At 44.1% G+C, this 24,379-nt stretch overlaps 3 protein-coding genes across 3 annotated transcripts in view; 2 read left to right on the top strand and 1 right to left on the bottom strand.

Annotated features, from left to right (window-relative positions):
- Nucleotides 1-10,609, top strand: part of LOC143805013 (ficolin-1-B-like) — an 86,718-nt gene extending 76,109 nt beyond the window's left edge. The window contains exons 3-9 of the mRNA XM_077283744.1: nt 681-734; nt 1,567-1,602; nt 2,490-2,525; nt 3,354-3,481; nt 3,559-3,688; nt 7,562-7,696; nt 9,894-10,609. Coding sequence (XP_077139859.1) covers nt 681-734; nt 1,567-1,602; nt 2,490-2,525; nt 3,354-3,481; nt 3,559-3,688; nt 7,562-7,696; nt 9,894-10,138 — 764 coding nt within the window. The 3' untranslated portion in view covers nt 10,139-10,609. The remainder of the gene's footprint in view (nt 1-680; nt 735-1,566; nt 1,603-2,489; nt 2,526-3,353; nt 3,482-3,558; nt 3,689-7,561; nt 7,697-9,893) is intronic.
- PFKFB1 (6-phosphofructo-2-kinase/fructose-2,6-biphosphatase 1) overlaps nt 1-24,379 on the top strand; it is a 724,603-nt gene that overhangs the window by 272,445 nt on the left and 427,779 nt on the right. The window lies entirely within an intron of this gene.
- On the bottom strand, nt 20,044-22,565 carry LOC143803702 (uncharacterized). Its single transcript, XM_077281476.1, has 2 exons — nt 22,544-22,565; nt 20,044-21,125 (listed from the first exon to the last, which is right to left on the bottom strand). The coding sequence occupies exons 1-2, from the start codon at nt 22,563-22,565 to the stop codon at nt 20,167-20,169; spliced, it is 981 nt and encodes a 326-aa protein (XP_077137591.1). The 3' UTR covers nt 20,044-20,166.

Genomic DNA, 24,379 nt, shown 5'->3' with positions numbered 1-24,379 from the left:
CTGGCGCCATAAAGCACAGTGAAGAAAAAACCTAGCACTCAACTGATGCTTATGTGCAAATTTTATTGTAGTACCCAAAAACGTTTCGGTCCCTCAAGCGGACCTTCATCAGTTACGTACTAAACTGAAGCTCGGGCATAAGAGACAATATTGTCTCAGGGCACTTGTACCTGCAGCGTCTTGGCAGAACGCTGTACTGGATAGAATGCTGTGGAGGATCAGGCGTGATGTGCTGCTGTCAGACGCGGTGTCAAGTGCCCTGAGACAATATTGTCTCTTATGCCCGAGCTTCAGTTTAGTACGTAACTGATGAAGGTCCGCTTGAGGGACCGAAACGTTTTTGGGTACTACAATAAAATTTGCACATAAGCATCAGTTGAGTGCTAGGTTTTTTCTTTATTTGGATTAAGGTGTGGGAGCCTACCTTAGCACCATTTGACCAGTAGTGCACACGCTATTTTCTACTATAAAGCACAGTGACACATATCTCCCCTCCAGTACTTTACCAGTGACTTTGTCACAATAGCTTTGATTCTCCTGACTTATGAAGGGTTTGTCAGAAGTGTTGTGTAATAGGGGACTGCTCCTTTCCTTTTGCCCAATCTGAAATGTAGTAAATGATTTTGTCTGAGATTTTGTTACTTTTACATCTTTATAAATCTATATCCTGAAAATTTCAGGAGAGAAAGGTCTTCAGGGCATCCCAGGAAAGTCTGGTCCTCCGGGTGTAGAGGGTAAGTACTAAGCTATAATTTACACTAAATCTAAATAAAAAGGGGTTGTACACAATTTTTTCATTATTCACACGTTTTGCCATAAATATCTGATATAAAGGGGCCCCCACCTCCAGGACCGCTCAGTATCAAGTCTGCGCCTCTGCTCCTGATGGCTGTTATTGTCAGCAATATTGTAGTCACATTAACAACACTGCAGCCAATCAGTGCGCTTGGCGGCTCTTCGCAGCTCATGCAGTCAACTATGGCTGAGCTCGGTTATTGGCTGCAGCACTGTTGCACTACAGAAAATAACAGACCCCCGAAACAGAGGTGGAATCCTAGCACTGGACCTGGGGAGGGTGAGCAAAGTGTTTTTCATTTTTTTTTCCTTTTTTTTTTTTTTTTTTTTTTAAAGCAAACAGCAGCTGGAGGACATGGGTTTTCCAAAACCAAAAAATCTCTTTAAATGTTCACAATTTTGCCTTGCAGATCTCTTTGCAAAATATAGGTTACATTTTGACTGTCAAGCTTTAAAACACACTAAAGAAAAGCTGACAGTTCTCCTGACTTGTCTGTTTTTGGAAATACTAAAACCTCTGTTATTCCTCTTGGAAATCTATGAATACATTGACAATGGGGCATTACCATTATGTAAGGACACATCTACTTGGCAAAGGGAATGGTAACACCCAGTTGTAAATAATTTCATATATTTCCACGTGTAATTTTATAGGAAATTTTAGTATTTTTTTTATTCCCATCTTATGGACTACCGTACATTGAGATAGCTCTCAAATTAGTTATGAACCATGAGACTGTTTTAACACATATATATTGTGCTGTGATTTAGGTGTTAAAGGTTCCAAAGGCGAAATGGGACAAAAAGGTAAGACATTTAGTAATTCCAATATTTTGGGGGGTATTTATAAAAAATGTTTGCAAAGGCAAAGTAGAGCAACCAATCAGGTCGCTTGGAAAAGTGACAGCTGAAATCTAATTGGATGCTATGGGAAACTGCACCACATTTCTGCACCACTCAGGACAGCAACAGCCAATCATATTTCATGTTATTTTTTTCCTGTTTGGCTGCTATGAAGAACTACTATTATCTATGATATGAGTTCCACTGTAGAGTTTATACTTTATAGGCCAATGTGTTCAGAAAACAAAAGTCCCTCTTAAAAGGGGTTTCCAACCTTTGGAGACTATTTTTTTTCTTACAATGTATGCATTTAGGGCTAAAAATCATTTTTGCAATTGGGTTTCATTAAAAAAATTTGCACCATTTGCCTTTGGTAGTGTTCTCTCTATTGCTGGCTGTAGAATGAGTTAACTGAGAATCGGTCAGTGAGCTTGTTCTGACACTCTAACATGAGAGTTTTTAATTCTTAACTTTCTTTTTCAGGGTTCATCTCAACTGATTTATGACCACAGACCACATCAAAGTTGAATGTGCTGGGAAACAACGAACTTGCACATGTCAAATGGTGCAAAATTTGTAATGAAACCTTATTGCAAAAATGATTTTTAACATCAAATACTTGCATTTAAGAAAATAAAGTCCCCAAAGATGCTTTATAGTACTATATATACTGTATATCTCTGGGGGGAGCACATTGTTTTTTTATCACAAGCTCTTCATTCTAATTTATGAGCAAAATTGGTGCTAAATCTGACTTTTGGGTTTACATGGGGTTGATAACCCTCCTCTAACATTGGGACAATGTTTGAATGAATTGCTGGCCTCATTAAATCTTATTTTCTTCCAAATAGGAGAAAAAGGTGAAGCTTTTTCAGATTCTGTGTATGGTAAGTAGACTAACCTTCAGGGTGATGATACCGGGGACATTGCCCAATATACTTTTAGACATTGTGATTTTCATAGAGGAAGGGCAGGCAGCTACTATAGGGCATGAGTCCTATGATCGCTTAGTGTTTATTAAGTGGGTGGAAGCCACTTTACATTTATGTCCACCTTTCTCCGTCAGTTATAAGTTGGAATTCTGTGTCTTTAATTTACTACGGTAGAATATTTATATATTTTGTGATCACATATATTTCTGATACATAGCTCCAACTACCTTGCGTAGTCAGACGGTTAAAGTGTTTTTTCCCTTCTCCATAATTGGATATTGCCAGATAGAGCTCGTAATTGCAATCAATTTTGCCATTTACTGCTTATTAAAATTTTCAGCCGTTCTTGAGATATTAACACTTTTCTTTTGTTTACATTCTATTGCCATGGAGACCGACCACAACTTCTAGACAGCAGAACATGTGCACTGCTTACAAGCTCATTTCTATTGAACGTGTAAAGCACTTTCAAAGCTGGCCAGGATTTCTGGAGAGCGCTGTTACCTCCTAGCCCCGTCTAGCTTCTGCCTGGAACTTACAAGCTAGGCAACAGCGGTGGTCGGTCTCCTGGGCAACCACAATTAAAAGTGTTAATATCTCAAAAACTACTGAAAATGTTAATAAGCAGTAAATTGAAAAAGTGCTTGTATTTATAAGCTCTATCCAACAATACCCATCTATGAAGATGGGGAAAAAAAACTCTCTATAGGGGAGCCATTATCCAGGTGCACTAGATGTGCTGAGCAGGTAAAGGTAACCTCATCATCTGTCTATTCCTCCCAGCTGCAAAAAACTGCAAAGAATTAATGGACCAAGGTGAAGTCCTAAGTGACTGGTACACAATAAACCCAGCGGGCCAGAAGAGCCTGAAGGTTCTGTGTGATATGCATACTGACGGAGGAGGCTGGATCGTAAGTGCAGTACGGCTTTACAGGCAAAATATATCTATTGGTCATGTTGAGATAATGTATACCTGTATGGTGTCCAGGTTTTCCAGAGGCGATGGGATGGCTCAGTTGACTTTTTCCGGGACTGGAATTCATACAAGAACGGATTCGGCAGTCGTCTGAATGAATTTTGGCTGGGAAATGAGAATCTTCATATGTTGACATCATCAGGTGACGTTTTCTTACATAAAATGGTATTACTATGTTCAAATTTAATTTATTAATACCCTGCTAAAAAAAAAAAATTAAAGGGAACACTAAAATCCTACATCCTAGATATCACTGAATTAAATATTCCAGTTGCAAATCTTTATTAATTACATAGTGGAATGTGCTGGGAACAATAAAACCTAAAAATGATGAATGTAAATCAAAATTAATTTGCCATGAACATCTAGATTTGGAACTAAACTCAAAATCAAAGTGCAAATTACAGGCTGATCCAAATTCAGTGGAAATGCCTCAAGACAAGGAAATGATGCTCAGTAGTGTGTGTGGCCTCCACATGCCTGTATGATCTCCCTACAACTCCTTGGCATGTTCCTGATGAGGCGGCGGATGGTCTCCTGAGGGATCTCCTCCCAGACCTGGACTAAAGCATCTGCCAACTAACGGACAGTCTGTGGTCCAACGTGGCGTTGGTGGATGGAACGACACATGATATCCCAGATGTGCTCGATTGGATTCAGATCTGGGGAACGGGCAGGCCAGTCCATAGCATCAATGCCTTAACCAAACTCTCCCCGCTCCAATCTGTCCTGAATGCTGCTGCCAGGATCATATTCCTCACCAACCGTTACACCGATGCCTCTACCTTGTGCCAGTCATTACACTGGCTACCCATCCACTCCAGAATCCAGTACAAAACTACTACCCTCATCCACAAAGCACTCCGTGGCTCAGCACCACCCTACATCTCCTCTCTGGTCTCAGTCTACCACCCTACCGTGCCCTCCGCTCTGCTAATGACCTCAGGTTAGCATCCTCAATAATCAGAACCTCCCACTCCCGTCTCCAAGACTTTACACGTGCTGCGCCGATTCTTTGGAATGCACTACCTAGGTTAATACAATTAATCCCCAATCCCCACAGTTTTAAGCGTGCCCTAAAAACGCATTTGTTCAGACTGGCCTACCGCCTCAACGCATTAACCTAACTATTCCTGTGTGGCCTAATAAAAAAAATAAATAAATAAAAAAAAACATAATCAGGTTCCTCGCATCATCTTCTCATACACTTTATGCAGTTAATAGCCCTCTGTGTCTGTACTGCTACATACTTAGGCAGTTAACTGGTTCATGCAGCTTTACATGAACACCTGAGCCTTACACTATGGCTGGTCCAAATAACTAAAGCAATTGTTACCATCCACCTCTCGTGTCTCCCCTTTTCCTCATAGTTTGTAAGCTTGCGAGCAGGGCCCTCATTCCTACTGGTATCTGTTTTGAACTGTGATTTCTGTTATGCTGTAATGTCTATTGTCTGTACAAGTCCCCTCTATAAGTTGTAAAGCGCTGCGGAATATGTTGGCACTATATAAATAAAATTATTATTATTATTATTATGCCTTCATCATGCAGGAACTGCTGACACACTTCAGCCTTCATCATGCAGGATCTGCTGACACCCTTCTTCATGCAGGAACTGCTGACACACTCCAGCCACATGAGGTCTGGCATTGTCATGCATCAGAAGGAACCCAGCGCCCACTACACCTGCAAATGGTCTCACAATGGGTCTGAGGATCTCATCCTGGTACCTAATGGCAGTTAGGGTACCTCTTACTAGCACATGGAGTGCTGTGCGGCACCCCAAAGAAATGCCTCCCAACACCATTACTGACCCACTGTGAAACTGGTCATGCTGGAGGATGTTGCTAGCAGAAGAATGATGTCCACGATGTCTCCAGACTCTGTCACATCTGCTCAGTGTGGACCTGCCCTCATACGTAAAAAGCACAGGGTGACAAATAATGTCAAATCGGCAAATCTTGGTGTTCTCTGCAAATGCCAATCGCCCTGCACAGTGTTGGGCTGTAAGCCCAATACCCACTTGTAGACGTCGGGCCATCATACTGTCCTCATGGAGTCTGTTTCTGACAGTTTGAGCTGACACATGGATGTTAGTGGCTTGTGGAGGTCATTTTGCAGGGCTCTGACACTGCTCCTCCTGTTCCTCCTTGCACAAAGGAGGAGGTAGCAGTCCTGCTGCTGGGATGTTGCCCTCCTACGGCCCCCTCCACTTCTCCTGGTGTACTGGACCGTCTACTGGTATCCGATCCATACTCTGGACACTGTGCTGACAGACACAGCCACCTTTCTTGCCTCAGTTCACATTGAAGTGCCGTCCTGGATGAGCTGCACTACCTGAGCAACTTCAGTGGGTTGTAGACACTACCTCATGCTACTGTACCTCTAGGGGTGAGAGCAATGACAAAATGCAAAAGTGACCAAAACAACAGCCAAAAAGGATGAGAACAGAGAAATGGTCTGTGGTCACCCCCTGCAGAACCATTCCTTTATAGTGGGCTGTCTTGCTAATTGCCTATCATTTCTACCTGTTGCCTGTTCCATTTGCACAATAGCAGGAGAAATTGATTCACAATCGGTGTTGCTTCATAACTGGACAAGTTGATTTAACAGAAGTGTGATTGACTTGGAGTTCCCTTGCATTGTTTAAGTGTTCCCTTTTAGTTTTTTGAGCAGTGTATAATTGATTGAAGGTGTCAGAGCTATTTTTTTTCCAATAAAGAGCTTTAAATTCCTTACATAGAGTTAAAGGGGCCACATGCCTTGCTGAGCTCCTAAATCAGCCCTTTTCTGTCCCCTCTCCCACCCAGGGAAGTGGGGGAGTTGTAGTGTATATGGATACACAAACCAAACTAACAAGGGAAGACATACATGGTTAAATAAAAAAAACAATCATTCAAATATTCACTCACAAACAACAGAGTGGTAGACTGGGAAGTAAAGGAGGAAAAATCAAATAGAAAACGATGAGAATATGTACACAGGCAAATCACCAAGCAACAGTGTCCTGAAAAACACTCCAAAATGCCTCCACAAACAATCAACACCTCCAGCTCCAGAACCAGGCAGTATGAAAGTAACACTGGCAATCCCAGCTTGCTAGAAGCCAGTATATATAGCAGAGGGGAGTGGTCAACACTGAACAGCTGAGACCACCTAAGTAGGAAAGCTCCAGGAGATACAACTGAAAAGATTAACCCCTGCAATGCTAGCAGAAGCCTGCACTGTTTAATATGATGGTGACCTGCTTGTAATTAGTGCAGGAGTATGTAAAATCAGACACCTCGGTCTTCTGGCCCCTCTCTGTCATAGCAAACCCGTGACAGGTTGTCTCATCATGATCATGATCAGTGGGTAAAATTGCAAGGTATTTGTTAAAGCAAGCAAATTTGTGATTTACCTTTTATTAAAGAATCCCCTTCGTTTTTAAAAGCTGCAATGTATCAGAGGTGTCTGGTTTCCTAGGCAAGGAATGTAGGATTTACGAGCACTACTCTGAAGCTGGCCGGATCTTTGGATCAGTGCCCCTCATCTCCTCTGATCCTGAAGACACAAAGATTCCTCTGCTAGCTGCATTAGAGAGTATACAGTTCGGGATAATGGTGCAACATTGCCCCTGGTCCAAAATATTATTCAGGAGTACACCACCCCCTAGCAGGCAGAAGAGGGGTGTGGAAGTGCTCCTGTACAGCCACCATGAAAATAACCCTTCGATGATTGCTGGCATTCTAAATTCAGGGACCCACTCCGGCAGCTAATCCATTCCATGAAGAATGTTCATCACCTATCCACAGAATAAGTGATATACGATGGCTGGAAACCCCACTGTGGAGACCTCCCACTGATCGGGGTTCTCGGAAGCGTCTCAATAGATCAACACTCAAGCAAGCACCTTGGAGCTCAATAGGCTTTAAGTGATCTTTGGCGGTGTGACCTGTGTCGCGGCTGAAGTCACCATGTGGCCCCAAACATACCAGTATTTAGTTCACTGACATTTACCAACCTCTTTCCACAGGTACATGGGAAATGCGGATTGACCTGAAAGATTTTGAGAAGCTGCAGCATTATGCCAAGTATGCATCTTTCCAGGTTTTGGGAGAGGATGAAAATTATAAGTTGATACTTGGAGATTTCAAAGAAGGAAACGCAGGTAAGATAGGGTGGCAAATCACTGATATGCGGCGGGGGACTATAAAGCTTTGGATATCTCCAGTAAGGCTATGAAACAATGATTTTTAGGACTCAAACCATGTAATTTTTTTTAGTAGCCGAATATGTTCGCCCCCTGACAACACTTTCAACTTTAAAGCCTACTGTCCAAGTGTTGCCAAAGGCATAGGACATTGGGGAAATTATTTTGCCTTCTGTCTAAAGTTGCCCAGTGCCACATTTTTATCTTTTAATTGGACAGATTTTTTCTTTGTTTGTGTGATTGGATCTGCCATTGCAGAAAATGACAACATTGGATCATCCTTGATAACATCAATACATGATAAGTGGTGGTCTGACCCTTTGATTGTGACATGACCCTTATACTTCAGTGGATATTGCATTGCTGTTCATGTCTGTTCTGCAGCACAACGGGCTGGCCTATAATCTCAGATAGTTATTTCCATGAGCTACACAGACCATGAGGACTCCAGGTCACACAAAGAGAGGCCATCAACGTTTTATTTAATCTGCTACATTTATGGCATATCAATTACTTGCCAAGTAATTTTTGGTACTGGTTGGAAGGCGCCATGGTGGCCACCTCTAGTCACAACTGTTGAATAAGGGGCACTGTTTTAGAATTTAACTGTGGGACTTTCATCTAACATTTAGTCAGGGGCTAGATGGCGGTTATGACCATAACACAGGTGACAGATTGTTATAGGCTGTTGCTGCACCGTAGCATAGTACAAGTGATTAGAGTTGTATTGTGACCCACAATGCACCGCGACAAGTATGTCTACAAAAATTGGAATCGGTTGCATTTTTTGCAATTTGCTTTTTGGGCTACCTAGCGGGTCCCAGTGCAACCCCATTCACTTGCAATATGATGTGGTGCAAAAATTTTCCAGAATCTTGGTCACATGAGTAGTCCCTGTAGGCCAGACAAGACCAATGTGAACCTCCTCCTGGCTTCCAGTATCCCTGATGCTTCTTCTTTTAGTAGACGCACCTGTGACATCATGCATGCACTGAGCTTACTAATCAGAAGAAGCATCGATGATCGAGCAGGCAAGAGAATGTTGGTAGTCTTGGGCACCATGAACCAGGTTGTTGGTCCTACAAATCCTTTTACGCATTTTTTGGCTATGCAATATGTGTCACGGCTATAGTTGCCATGTAGCTCCAGCCTTTGTCTCTCCTTTACCGCGACAGAGAGGGGCCAGAAGACTGCAATCTCTGATTTCACGTACTCCTGCACTAATTAGAAACACTTCACCTTCATTTTAAATGGTGAAAGTTTCTGCTAGCAATACATGGGTTAATATTGTTCAATTGAGAGCCCCTGGAACTTTCCTGCTTTGATGGTCTCAGCTGTTCAGTGTTTGCCACTCCCCTCTACTATATACACGCGCCTCCAGCAATCAGGGATTGACAGTGTTAGTTTAATACTGCCTGGTTCAGGTGCTGGAGATTTTGGTTGTTTGAGCAGGCGTTTGGAGTGCTGTTAAAAAACTGTTCCTTGGTGATTTGTCTGTGTGCATATCCTCATCCTCTGCTATTTGGTTTTTCCTTCCTTTACTTTCCAGTGTTCCACTCTGTTGTTTGTGAGTGCATGTTTGTATGAATGGTATTTTAATTTATCCCTGTATGACTTCCCTTGTTAGTCTGGTTTATGTATTCTTATACACTACATCTCCCCACTTCCTTGGGTGGAGGAGAGAACAGATTAGGGCTGATTCAGGAGCTCAGTAAAGCATGTGGCCCTGGCATCTTCACCATCTAAAGTAATCCGGGGAGATAAGAGAGGTAGAGCACCCCTAGCTTTATGGATAGGGAAGGAGCCCCTAGCCCGAGGATATCCTGCAACAATGCCGTGACAACCTTATGGCATATACTGTGAATATGCCATAAATATACGAGATGACAATCTCCTGTTCTGTTGGGGGTGGGCTTGACAAGGGCCCTTTATAGTGCCTACACTTAATTTACAGGCATTAGTGCTTTTCTGTGAGGGTCCATAGCTCTATCCATTTCTATGTTCACATACTAACCTTGAATACCAGTAGTTAGAAAATGGTCATTACTGTGGATGGAAAGTCACATTTGTACCATGTGCCAATGACAACATTTTCCTTAAAGACTTGATCTAGATTCACAATCATTCATGACGCCGGTGTTGACTTTTTTTCCAGGTAATGGTATGGATGTTCACGCCGATATGCCATTTTCCACAAAGGATAAGGATTCGTCAGCAAGTAACTGCGCTTCCTTATACAAAGGAGGCTGGTGGTATGGAAACTGCCACCACTCAAACCTGAATGGTCCCTATCAGGGAGGGCAGCACGACTCCTATGCCGATGGCATAAACTGGGCCTACGGGAAGGGCTATCACTACTCATATAGGTTCTCAGAGATGAAGATCCGACCTGTCCAGTAACGTCACCAATGTAAGGTGGAACTAAGACGAGACAAGAAAACTGCAGGATCTGTGCATAAGTATAAATAAAAATATACAGTATCTCTTTATCAGGGAAGCAATAATGTGGGTATAAATGAAATCAAGTTTTAGGATGTGGACTACTGTGCGCGACATGTACCGATTATTCGGAGGCACGGCCAGTGTTACAACAGCTAACCCAGTAATTTCGCCCTCTGAGTGCCCCCTTAAATAAATAATGCCCCAGAGTATCCCCCCTAGAAAATACTAATGCCCTGATGTATGAGTGACTTATCTTCTCTCAGGACCTTATCTGCCACAACGATCGAGCAGTAGGCTAATTGCACTTGCTAAGGCTGAACACAAGATGGCAATAGATGCCCTGTACCCGTAATGGCGGCTTTTTTCACTTCTGCTCCTCTGTAGGTTTGATCTGTGACTTTATTAACTGCATTGATAAATAAAGGTTGGAAAACAAAACCCATTCTGACTATTGTCTTGTCAGTCCCCCATGCTTTACACTGCTGTTCTGAGATTGTTTGTTGACTATATGCACAGTGACAAGCTCACAAGGAAATCAGTACATGGAAAGCTGATTTCTCGTACAATATTTAAAATCACTGATCGTTTAATTGAGGAAATTCTGCGGATTTGCATTACAACAGGGTGAAATCTGCAGAGTATCAGTTTTGTGTTGACATTCCTCAACGGCCGTTGTTTTTACAAAATAAACTTACATTTTGGTGATTTTCATCTCACGCTGCAAATGATTGTTCTCTGATGGATGTGGATGCAAAATTCATGGTGCCATCATAGTGCGCTCCCCAAGCAACTAGACTCTATGGCTAAACTCATGTCTACTGACCAAGCAGCATCCTGCAGCACTAGAGTACAGAGAACATAATAGCGATTGCTCATGCTTAGCCTATACTCCATTAAAGGGGTTGTCCAGGACTTTAACATTAATGGCCTATCCTTAGGATAGATCATTAACCCCTTCACCCCCAAGGGTGGTTTGCACGTTAATGACCAGGCCAATTTTTACAATTCTGACCACTGTCCCTTTATGAGGTTATAACTCTGGAACGCTTCAACGGATCTTGGCGATTCTGACATTGTTTTCTCGTGACATATTGTACTTCATGATAGTGGTAAAATTTCTTCGATATAACTTGCGTTTATTTGTGAAAAAAATGGATATTTGGCGAAAATTTTGAAAATTTCGCAATTTTCCAACTTTGAATTTTTATGCCCTTAAATCACAGACATATGTCACGCAAAATACTTAATAAGTAACATTTCCCACATGTCTACTTTACATCAGCACAATTTTGGAACCAAATTTTTTTTGTTAGGGAGTTATAAGGGTTAAAAGTTGACCAGAAATTTCTCATTTTTACAACACCATTTTTTTTTAGGGACCACATCTCATTTGAAGTCATTTTGAGGGGTCTATATGACAGAAAATACCCAAGTGGGACCCCATTCTAAAAACTGCACCCCTCAAGGTGCTCAAAACCACATTCAAGAAATTTATTAACCCTTCAGGTGTTTCACAGAAATTTTTGGAATGTTTAAATAAAAATGAACATTTAACTTTTTTTCACACAAAATTTATTTCAGCTCCAATTTGTTTTATTTTACCAAGGGTAACAGGAGAAAATGGACCCCAAAGTTGTTGTGCAATTTGTCCTGAGTACGACGATACCCCATATGTGGGTGTAAACCATTGTTTGGGCGCAGGGCAGAGCTCGGAAGGGAAGGAGCGCCATTTGACTTTTCAATGCAAAATTGACTGGAATTGAGATGGGATGCCATGTTGCGTTTGGAGAGCCCCTGATGTGCCTAAACATTGAAACCCCCCACAAGTGACACCATTTTGGAAAGTAGACCCCTTAAGGAACTTATCTAGATGTGTGTTGAGCACTTTGACCCAACAAGTGCTTCACAGAAGTTTATAATGCAGAGCCGTAAAAATAAAAAATTATATTTTTTCACAAAAATGATCTTTTCGCCCCCATTTTTTAATTTTCCCAAGGGTAAGAGAAGAAATTAGACCACAAAAGTTGTTGTGCAATTTGTCCTGAGTACGACGATACCCCATATGTGGGGGTAAACCACTGTTTGGGCGCATAGCAGAGCTCGGAAGGAAAGGAGCGCTATTTTACTTTTCAATGCAAAATTGACTGGAATTAAGATGGGGCGCCATGTTGCGTTTGGAGAGCCCCTGATGTGCCTAAACATTAAAACCCCCCACAAGTGACACCATTTTGGAAAGTAGACCCCCTAAGGAACTTATCTAGATGTGTTTTGAGAGCTTTGAACCCCCAAGTGTTTCACTACAGTTTATAACGCAGAGCCGTGAAAATAAAAATTCCTCTTTTTTTTCACATAAATGATTTTTTAGCCCCCAGCTTTGTATTTTTACAAGGGTAACATAATAAATTGGACCCCAAAAGTTGTTGTACAATTTGTCCTGTGTACGCTGATACCCCATATGTGGGTGTAAACCACTGTTTAGGCACATGGCAGAGCTCGGAAGGGAAGGAGCGCCATTTGGAATGCAGACTTAAATGGATTGGTCTGCAGGCGTCACGTTGCATTTGCAGAGCCCCTGATGTACCCAAACAGTAGAATCCCCCCACAAGTGACCCCATATTGGAAATTAGACCCCCCAAGGAACTTATCTAGATGTGTTGTGAAAACTTTGAACCCCCAAGTGTTTCACTACAGTTTACAACGCAGAGCCGTGAAAATAAAAAATCTTTTTTTCCCACAAAACTTATTTTTTAGCCCCCAGTTTTGTATTTTCCCAAGGGTAACAGGAGAAATTGGACCCCAAAAGATGTTGTCCAATTTGTCCTGAGTACGCCGATACCCCATATGTTGGGGTAAACCCCTGTTTGGGTACACGGGAGAGCTCGGAAGGGAAGGAGCACTGTTTTACTTTTTCAACGCAGAATTGTCTGGAATTGAGATCGGATGCCATGTCCCGTTTGGAGAGCCCCTGATGTGCCTAAACAGTGGAAACCCCCCAATTATAACTAAAACCCTAATCCAAACACACCCCTTACCCTAATCCCAACGGTAACCCTAACCACACCCCTAACCCTGACACACCCCTAACCCTAATCCCAACCCTATTCCCAACCGTAAATGTAATCCAAACCCTAACCCTTACTTTAGCCCCAACCCTAACTGTAGCCTTAACCCTAGCCCCAACCCTAGCCCTAACCCTAACCCTAGCCCTAACCCTAGCAATAACCCTAACCCTAGCCCTAACCCTAGCAATAACCCTAACCCTAGCCCTAACCCTAACCCTAGCAATAACCCTACCCCTAACCCTAGCCCTAACCCTAGCCCTAACCCTAATGGGAAAATGGAAATAAATACATTTTTTTTATTTTTTTATTTTTCCCTAACTAAGGGGGTGATGAAGGGGGGTTTGATTTACTTTTATAGCGGGTTATTTAGCGGAATTTTATGATTGGCAGCTGTCACACACTGAAAGACGCTTTTTATTGCAAAAAATATTTTTTGCGTTACCACATTTTGAGAGCTATAATTTTTCCATATTTGAGTCCACAGAGTCATGTGAGGTCTTGTTTTTTGCAGGACGAGTTGACGTTTTTATTGGTAACATTTTCGGGCACATGACATTTTTTGATCGCTTTTTATTCCGATTTTTGTGAGGCAGAATGATCAAAAACCAGCTATTTATGAATTTCTTTTGGGGGAGGCGTTTATACCGTTCCGGTTTGGTAAAAATTGATAAAGCAGTTTTATTCTTCGGGTCAGTACGATTACAGCGATACCTCATTTATATCTTTTTTTATGTTTTGGCGCTTTTATACGATAAAAGCTATTTTATAGAAAAAATAATTATTTTGGTATCGCTTTATTCTCAGGACTATAACTTTTTTATTTTTTTGCTGAGGATGCTGTATGGCGGCTCATTTTTTGTGGGACAAGATGACGTTTTCAGCGGTACCATGGTTATTTATATCTGTCTTTTTGATCGCGTGTTATTCCACTTTTTGTTCGGCGGTATGGTAATAAAGCGTTGTTTTTTGCCTCGTTTTTTTTTTTTCCTCACGGTGTTTACTGAAGGGGTTAACTAGTGGGGCAGTTTTATAGGTTGGGTCGTTACGGACGCGGCGATACTAAATATGTGTACTTTTATTGTTTTTTTTTTTAAATTTAGATAAAGAAATGTATTTATGGGAATAATATTTTTTTTTCTTTATTTAGGAATTTATTTTTTATTTATTTTTTTACACATGTGGGAATTTTTTTTTTTTTACTTTTTTACTTTGTCCCAGGGGGGACATTACAGATCGGTGACCTGACAGTGTGCACAGCACTCTGTCAGATCGGCGATCTGCTGTGCAGGGCTGCAGGCTTACCGGCGCCTGCTCTGAGCAGGCACTCGGTAAGCCACCTCCCTCCCTGCAGGACCCGGATGCCGAGGCCATCTTGGATCCGGGACCTGCGGCGAGGAGGGAGGTAGGAGACCCTCGGAGCAACGCGATCACATCGCGTTGCTCCGGGGGTCTCAGGGAAGCCCGCAGGGAGCCCCCTCCCTGCACGATGCTTCCCTATACCGCCGGCACACCGCGATCATGTTTGATCGCGGTGTGCCGGGGGTTAATGTGCCATAGTGCCGGATGTCAGCTGCGATATGCAGCTGACACCCGGCCGCGATCGGCCACGCTCCCCCCGTGAGCGCGGCCGATCGCGTATGACGTACTATCCCGTCGGTGGTCATACGGGCCCACCCCACCTTGACGGGATAGTACGTCAGATGTCAGAAAGGGGTTAAAGGGGTTGTCAGGTCTAAAATGAAAAGTCTGCAGTCACTGTGTGCGACTGCAGAATTTTGAATCCCCCCAGTGCGCACACTGTGCGCTGCGAGGATCTGCCGGTTTCTGAGCCGGGAATAGAGGTGATATATGCAATATGCATACTCCCGGGCAGTTCCTTTCTAGTGGTCGTGACCTTGCTCACATACATTGTCGCTGTTGCCGGCTCAGAAAGTGGCGAATCCTCGCAGCGTGCGTTGGTAGGATTCAAAAGTCTGCAGTCACACTGTCACTGGGGTAATCTTGAAGGAAGAGAAACCCGAGTCTCCGACCTTACTATGCTCCCATTAAACCCTGATCTGTTCCCTCCCCCACCCCATGAGGCATGAGACAGAAATGTAATGTAAACAAGATACAAAGATAAAAAAGAGATAACAGAAAACCTCTATCATACAAAAGCACTAACCAACAATAGGGAGGAGGATAGGAACAGGGAAGAATACACTAAATGGGAACAGGGACCAGGAGATAAACACACACAGACTACAGCAAACTACAGAACACTACTACAACAACTCCACTCCAACGACTTAGCTTTAGCATTCAGCACAGGAAGACAAATATTTCACCAGCAGGGACAAAAAGGTCTGGACAGTATTTATAGTAAGAAGCATCTGAAATGGAGCAGCATGTTTCTGACCAGCATAGAAAGGGTCGTTAACCTCTTCAGCACCAGAGGAAACTAAATATATTTAATATGGGACACAAATCACACCATCTCTAAAGAAGACCTGCGATTCATTACGTGATGTAACCATTTAACTCCAGGTCTTCCAGGGGGACGTGACATGCTTGTGATACACAGAGCGACTGCAGAGAAACCCTTTAATGTCTGATCGTGGGGGTGCTGCGACACTCTGCGGAGCACAGCTCCATCGACTGGCCACGGTTGGGTACTGCACATCTGCCCCTATTCAAATCAATAAGGGGTGTAAGTGCAGTGGTTATTATTCCATTGATGGAGGCCAAGCACTCTATGCAGGACTGGGCTCCAAAGCCAGATTTTTGGGATCTCAGCGATCAGCAAGTTATTTCCTATTGTATGCATAATGCATACTGGTAAATATTTTTTTGGGGTGTATTAACTCGTTAATGGCAAAACGTCTTAAAGAACTGGAGAACTATAACATTGCAGATATTTCAGGACCCTGGAGAGAGTCTCACAGTCATTGCTCCTGCAACAGGAGAAGAATGCTAGGAAGTTTTTTGACACGATTTTCAAGGCCCCCTATACACATTACGCTACAGTCACCCTGACACTTTTTTGGTAGATGATGTTGGAGTGGAGTTGGTTCCAGACTAATTTTATCCGCTGATTCGTTGTACTTAATGGAGATAAGCGGCTGCAAGACAAGTAACACTCAAACCTTTACCTTAGGTCAGTGACTCACTTTTATCCATTCGGTTCATGGTTCCCTTAGCTTTGGGAAAGGGCACAGGAATTAAAGTTAAAATCCACCTTTTATCTGTCACATCCTCCTGGGAGATCTGGGGTTAGAAGATCACTATGTATTGTGAATCCACAGATCTTCCATTTAGCCTGTGAGTTTGTGTCTCATATGAAATGGATTTGGCTTCCTTTAGTACTGAAAAGGTTATCGACCTTTTCTATGCTGGTCAGAAACTTGCAGCTCTATTTCAGCTGCTTCTGATCTAGTCATTACCTCTCCCAATAAAATTTGGCCAGACCTTCTCTGCCTTGCCAGTGAAAGGTCTGCTTCCTAGCTCCTTGGAGATGTTGTTGCAAATGGAGATTATTGCGTGCTGTTTTGGGATGTATGCTTTCCTCATTGTCCTATTCACATTTGGCTAGTACATTGCTATCCTTCCATATATATATTTATGTTTGTTGCTTTCTGTTATTCCTGTTTTGTCTTTGTGTCTTGTTTACCTTATATTTCTGTCCCATGCCTTCTGGGGTGGGAAAGGGGACAGATCAGGGTTTAACAGAAGCACTGTAAAGTTGGAGACTCAGGCCTCTCTACCTTCAAAAGTACCCCCGAGACAGGGATAGTTAGGGTCCCAGTTCTAGGAACAGTTTGACGCCCCCATTCCTTACCGAAGACCATCATAGCGTGACATTATCGTCATGTCTTTTTACATCTAAAATTCTTTGCTGATCATTAATTAGCTACTATAGGTTTATTGGGGTCGCAGCTCCATTTTTCTTATACAGAGTTCCAAATACTCTTCATGGATAAATGTATGAAGTTGCATGTAGTCACCACCAGAGGGAGCTTACTGCATGCTGACTTTAATTGAGTTCAATCTAAAACTGTATGCAGTTAGCGCCCTCTAGTGTTGGCTACAGGTAGCTACATGTTATAATTCCAAAAGTTTTTTTTTTTTACATAAATACAGTTAAATGGGGATAGAATTTTTTGAAAATGTTGCACCATCCTATAGTCTCTGTATTGCACGGTCTATTGACTACTGCGTGAACAACACATTTAAATATGTAGTTTTGGGAACTTGATATCAGAAAAATGGAGGTCAGACCATGAAAAAGATAGTTAGACTATGTCTGTATTGCTCTGACCACAACTGACATCAAGTCTGACCAATGTTTTACCCAAACTTCCACCCCATCAAGCTCTACATAACAGATCCGCCGCCTGTCCTATATGCTGGGTTTTGTAGGTTGCAGGTTTCCGCTTTGATAAGATTCAATCATACATGTATTTGGAGAGTTTCATTTGGTCTAATGCAAAACTTTGTGAATTTCCCTTATTTTGCATTTTTATTGCTATCATTACATGTACATGGCCTGTCCCTATATGCTTTACCTAAAGAACATCCCTGCAGCGTGCTGATCAGAGTGAACACTGAGGGCTTTAGGGTATTGCTGAACAGATTTACACACCATAATATCATACGCTTCCTCCAGAGATTAGACAAATGCCGTTTCTGGATCACAAGTACAAACCTGCCTGCAGAATATTTCTGGCTGTCCTAAAGTTATTCCCGGAATGTGAAGAAAAGCTCAAGAATCCCCTAAGGAAACATCAGAGAGCCTGGAAAGCTGTTCCTTCATATGGGAACACCTATGGCTCTGTTCACATCATCTCAATGACCCCCGATTGACATATAGGCAGGTAAAAGGTCCCAATGTATACCTCGTCAGAAGCCTGCGACACATCCTGCTGTATGGGCATATATCTATAGGGTCCCATTGTCCAATGCTACCGCATACTATTGTAAGAAATAACAGTACCCTACAGAGTCTAAAGCCCCCCATATACTTTAGAAAGCTGCAGGCCGAACGATGCTTTGGATGCCAGCTATCTCTCCCGACCCATCACTGTGCCGAGCGCTCATGTGTTCTCTAAGAGAAAGCCGCTGCCAAACTCCTCTGGCAGTGGCTTATTCTAAAGGATCGGCTGTCCAAAATCAGACATTCCGGTTTCTTATCTCCCTGACATCATCTGCTGGGGAGAGTCGGGAGAACCCACATCACATTAGACTGTCTGCCAAGCTTGGGCTCGTCTGGCCTTAGTTTAATGTGCATGGAGGCTTAAAAAGACACTTTCCATTGGGTTAGTGGAGCACTATAGAGAAGCTCAGCGTGTTCATCAGGAGATTTTTCCCGACCAAGCGGGGGTAATTGACATGATGTGAAGGCATAAGGCATCATAGCTTTAGGATGGTCCATTACTAAGACGCTGGTGAGAAAAGTTCTACGTCACACAGTATGTGAAACTGTAAAGACAATTAGGACTTCATGTCCCCATTCAGGACAAGCAGGTAGGAAGAATAATTGGCGATCATAAGGTCCAGAATAAGGCAACCCAATCCAACACAACCTCATACTATGCGTGGGGGGCACTATGGGGCTTAGTGGTGTTGTCTTGCAGTGGTGGGGTCCTAAGTCCAAATCTGACCATCGTGTCTCCTCTATGTTCTCCGGTTTCCTCCCCCATGCCAAAAGACGATCTGATAGGAAATCTAATTGTAAGCCCCGATGGGGACAGAGATAATAGTGTCATGAAAGTGCTGTACAATATAAGCAAAGCATAACGAGGGGCACAATACTGTGTATGGGGGCATCATACTGTATCGGGGCCCTGAAAGGGGAATTGTACTGTGCAGGAACCCTAGGGGGCTTCACTAGGGGCACTATTTCTGCAGGGGTTCACAAGATCTAAAATTAATGCTACCTGGAAAAACCTTTGTATATTATGGCTTCTTTACACATAAAACTTCTGACCTGTGTAAAGTTGTATAACACGACGGCCACACGTTACTGTGGAGCTCCACCTGTGTGTTTCCAGATGAAGCAGAGGCGACTGTTTTCCTAACTGCTTAACTCTACTGACATCTGCTGGTCACGACTAGTACGAAAGCAGCCAGTAACCAACCTCTCTGTGTGACATAGCCTATATAGGGAATGGGCGATTCTGATCCTCAAAAAATGGAACAGATATAACACATGGATCTGTTAAAGTGAACCTGTCACCCCCAAAATCAAAGATGAGCTAAGCCCACCAGCATCAGGGGCTTATCTACAGCACTCTGTAATGCTGTAGATAAGCCCCTGAAGTATCCTGAAAGATGAGAAAAAGAGGTCGGATTATACTCACCTGGGGGGGGGGCGGTCCCGGTCCGGTTGTGGTCCGATGGGTGTCGTGGTCCGGAGCCTCCCATCTTCTTACGATGATGTCCTCTTCTTGTCTTCACGCTGCAGCTCCTGCGCAGGCGTACTTTACCTGGCCTTTTAAGGGCAGAGCAAAGTACTGCAGTCCGCAGGCGCCGGGAAAGGTCAGAGAAGCCCAGCGCCTGCGCACTGAGGTACTTTGCTCTGCCATCAACAGGCCAGGTAAAGTACGCCTGCGCAGGAGCCGTAGCATCAAGACAAGAGGACGTTATCCTATGAAGATAGGAGGCCCCGGACCGGACCGCGATGCCCATTGGACCAGACCGCAGCGGGAACTCCCCTGGGTGAGTATAATATAACCTCTTTTTCTCATCTTTCAGGATACATCGGGGGCTTATCTATAGCATTCCAGAATGCTGTAGATAAGCCCCTGATGCCGGTGGGCTTAGCTCATCATTGATTTTGGGGGTGACAGGTTCCCTTTAAACATCCAGTCATTAAAGAGTAACTAAATGTTGACCATGAATCGCATGTAGATTGGTGCATGGTCTGGGCCCTTAACCCGCCACCGATCACTCAATAGACCCCAGATCAGTGCCACAGCTCAGGACAGTAGCTGGGCAGACAAAAGCGTGGCAGACAGGAGCACGGCAGACAGGAGCTGGGCAGACAGGAGCGCGGCAGACAGGAACTGGGCAGACAGGAGCTGGGCAGACAGGAGCTGGGCAGACAGGAGCTGAGCAGACAGGAGCGTGGCAGACAGGAGCTGGGCAGACAGGAGCGGGGCAGACAGGAGCGGGGCAGACAGGATCTGGGCTGACAGGAGCACGGCAGACAGGAGCTGGGTAGACAGGAGCTGGGCAGACAGGAGCGCGGCAAACAGTAGTGCGGCAGACAGGAGCTGGGCAGGCAGGAGCGCTACAGACAGGAGCACGACAGACAGGAACTGGGCAGACAGGAGCGCGGCAGACAGGAGCTGGGCAGACAGGAGCGCGGCAGACAGGAGCTGGGCAGACAGGAGCGCAGCAGACAGGAGCGCAGCAGACAGAAGTTGGGCAGACAGGAGGGCGGCAGACAGGAGCGCGGCAGACAGGAGCACGGCAGACAGGAGCTGGGCAGACAGGAGCGCGGCAGACAGGAGCGCAGCAGACAGGAGCGCAACAGACAGGAGCGCAACAGACAGGAGTGCGGGAGACAGGAGCTGGGCAGACAGGAGTGCGGCAGACAGGAGCTGGGCAGACAGGAGTGTGGCAGACAGGAGCTGGGCTAACAGAAGCGCAGCAGACAGGAGCGTGGCAGACAGGAGCGTGGCAGACAGGAGCTGGGCTGACAGGAGCGCAGCAGACAGGAGTGCGGCAGACCGGAGCTGGGCAGACAGGAGGGCGGCAGACAGGAGCGCGGCAGACAGGAGTGTGGCAGACAGGAGCGCGGCAGACAGGAGCTGGGCAGACAGGAGCGCGGCAGACAGGAGCGCAGCAGACAGGAGCGCGACAGACAGGAGCGCAGCAGACAGGAGCGCGGCAGACAGGAGCTCAGAGCGCGAATACAGAACAGAGCATTGATCCAATACAAAGCATAGGCCAAAGAACAGCGACCCTGTCTGATAAACTGCACACTGCACAATCGGTGGCGGTCTCAGGATCCCACCAATCTGGCAAAGATAATGTGTGCAAACTGTAAAGCGCTGCGGAAAATGTTAGCGCTATATAAAAATAAAGATTATTATTATTATAAAGACAAAAAAAAGAGAAGCTGTAATTTGAGTAAAATGCATTAACCAGCGTGGACCAGTAAAGTAACCACCATATTGTATGTTTAATTTTGGGAACAATTGCTTAAAACCAACTGAATAACGACTTTACTCAGACTGACTAATCACATTCACTGAGCGCAGAGCACAATACACGGACTGGTCGCAGGTTTCCTGACCCAAACATGAGCGCCCCCTAGGGGCTGTAAAGGAGACCTGCGGCCAGTCTATAAGTGGACTGTGAATGTTGGACGTGTTAAGCCAGCCTTGCTATGAGAGTGAAAGGTCAAAGGGTGAGCCCTGACCTCAAGTGTAGCTGCTATCCGTATTTATTTTTAATTCATGCGGCCGTTTCCGCCATCAATGTAGCATCTGTACTCCTCATATGAAAAAAAAAATATTTTTTTTTTTCGAGCTCCCTCCATCCTCCACGCGCCAAAACAACTCCAAATGGATGACGCCTAGATGGCAGCCATCTGCTTTTTTTTTTTTTTTTGTGGACCCATTGATTTGATCTAACACATGAATGTGATCTAGGACCTGATGTCAGGAGCCATAGATTCTGTCCTCTGCAATCACTAAATGGTGCCACCTAAAACACATTGTGGGGCCCCCCTAATGCAGCCACTTGATGACAGCTGTATTATGGCTTCTACACCTTGATCCCAGCAGTTTAATGTGAGCCGGTCTCACATCACCATAGGGTTCGGATCCCCCAGACTATGGGGCATTCATGTCTAGAGGCCGTAATGCAGCTGCTATAATGAGGCCATATTATGGTGGTCTCAGTGGGGCCTTGTCATTCCGAGTCAGTGGGAGGGCCGTACGGAGGAGTAGTGCTATAGTAAATGTCTGAGTTTTTGCCCCTGAGGGTGCGCAAGGAAGCAGACGCCCCGTCTTGTTGCATGTCCTTGGCTTCAGAACGCTCGGTCTGCCCGGGCTTGTCGTTCATCAAGTCAATCGGTATGAATGACAGCCAGCTTCATGCCGCATCACACTACTCCACATATCATCCTGCTGCAGTACAGGCAGGTGCTGATCTCATCGCCCAGGTGCGCTGTGTTTTCCCTGCAGGATTCATAGTCAGCAGGCGTCACACAGACGCAGACTTCCCAAAAGAAAAAAAAAGTCATAGAGTTCAATTACCCTCAATAATTAACTTACCGATTGCCAATTTCTGGAATTAAGGCTGAGTTCACCTGGGCGTATATCGTGGTCCATTAACGGACCACAATGCATGGACTGACGTCGGGTCTCCTGATCCAAACTTATAGCCCTAGTGTCAGTCTGGGCATGGACAGTGAAATAATCCCGTGTGAACCAAGAAAAGAAAAAAACATGGCTGCTTTCTTTAAAAAGAAAAAAAAAAACAGCGCCCCGCTACACCTGTTCAGCTCATTGAAGTAAATGTGCCTGGGCTGCAATACCTCACACAGCCTGTGGTCAGGGGTGGTGCTGTTTTTTTTTAAGGCGCAGCCATGTTTTTCTATACTTGGACAACCCCTTTAAGAGATTTTTACAGGTAAATAGTATTTCATTACAACTCCTATTAAGTTCAACAGCTTCTGTTAGGTTTTCACAAACTCATGTCTGGGACTAGTACACAATGGAGATCTGTAAAGAAGACACAACGGGTTACATACATAAAACTGTCTAAAAAGATGAACTGTCTTTTTTTGCCCAATCACAATTTTTCTTTTAGACAGTTTCATACTTGTGCCCCAATATGTCTTCTTATTTCTTAAGAAGTACACAAATGCTTATACCCATCATCGAAGAAGAAGTGCTGGCGGCAAGCCATCAATACTCCCCTGCGGTACTTTCCTTGGCTGAGCAGTTAGGAGAGCCAGTGACAGACCCTCAGTTATCACCCTTCCTTGGGGAACATCAATACTAGGGAACTGGGAAAAATTTAGGGTTAAAATATCTATTAAAGGGAACCCGTCATTTGCCATGAATATGTAATATTGTTACTTTGTGTAAATGCCGCTGTTCTCCTGAATCCGGCGTTGATTTTCTTTCTTTCCTGTGCCTCTCTGTTCCTGAGATATGGACCTTTCTTCCTTGTATGTAAATCTACAAAGTGGGTGTGGTCTTCAGCTCTTCTCTATGGGAGCCTTAGTGAGAGCCACGCCCAGTTTGCTTCAAAATATTTCCATACAGGGAAGATGGGGTCATATCTCAGGAACGGAGAGGTGCAGGAACTAAAGAAATACATCTCCGGATTCAGGAGAACAGCGGCATTTACACCAGGTAACAAAATTACATATTTATAGCAAGCGACAGGTCCTCCTTGAAGGTGTTGTACAGCCCTGCCTATAATACATGAGCTTTAATGAGTGAGATATTACTTACTATTATAGTTAAACTATGCCAGGGGTCCCGATCGTCACGTAGCTCTCTCAGTCCTGAGTCACAGCGGCATTTTTTGCGTTAGCACACGACCAGTGCATTGTGTGAAGTGGATTGGCTGACTGCTCATTTCAACAGCTAAGCCAGCCCCATTTTCTTTCTTGATATTCCCACCGTTTTCTGTCTTTACACTGGCTGTGACAGAGAAGGGGGCTGGCTGTCTATTTATTTCAATAGCTAAGTCAGCCCCCTTTTTGTCTCTAGACTGGCTGTTGAATGCATTTTTTGTCACGTTGCTTATCGTTTTGCTTAGTTTGCTCAAATTATGACACATGTTGTCCCGCTTTAAACCGTGCCCCTTTTTGTTAAGTTACGCCCACTTGTTTACATATTACAGTTCTTGAAGGCAAATTGAGTAAGATTTCCTCCTGGAGTGATTGCAAAGCATCCCATGTCTCTGGGGTATGCGATCACTTACTGATCGCTGGCGGACTGACTGCAGGGGTTTGCACGAATCATCAAAGTAAAGGAGAAACAGCACTGTTATTGATTTACTTGAAGGGGCTGCGTTGTAGATCCCTATATTTAGAAATCATGGACTCCATGGCAAAAGTATGTACCCCCCCAGTTGCCATAAAAACAACCCTCTGAGTTCCAATGATACTGTCGTGGAGGTCCCATGA

The sequence above is a fragment of the Ranitomeya variabilis genome, chromosome 2 (genome assembly GCF_051348905.1).
Source record: "Ranitomeya variabilis isolate aRanVar5 chromosome 2, aRanVar5.hap1, whole genome shotgun sequence".
Classification (NCBI taxonomy): domain Eukaryota; kingdom Metazoa; phylum Chordata; class Amphibia; order Anura; family Dendrobatidae; genus Ranitomeya; species Ranitomeya variabilis.
This window is presented reverse-complemented; position numbering and strand designations above follow the sequence as displayed.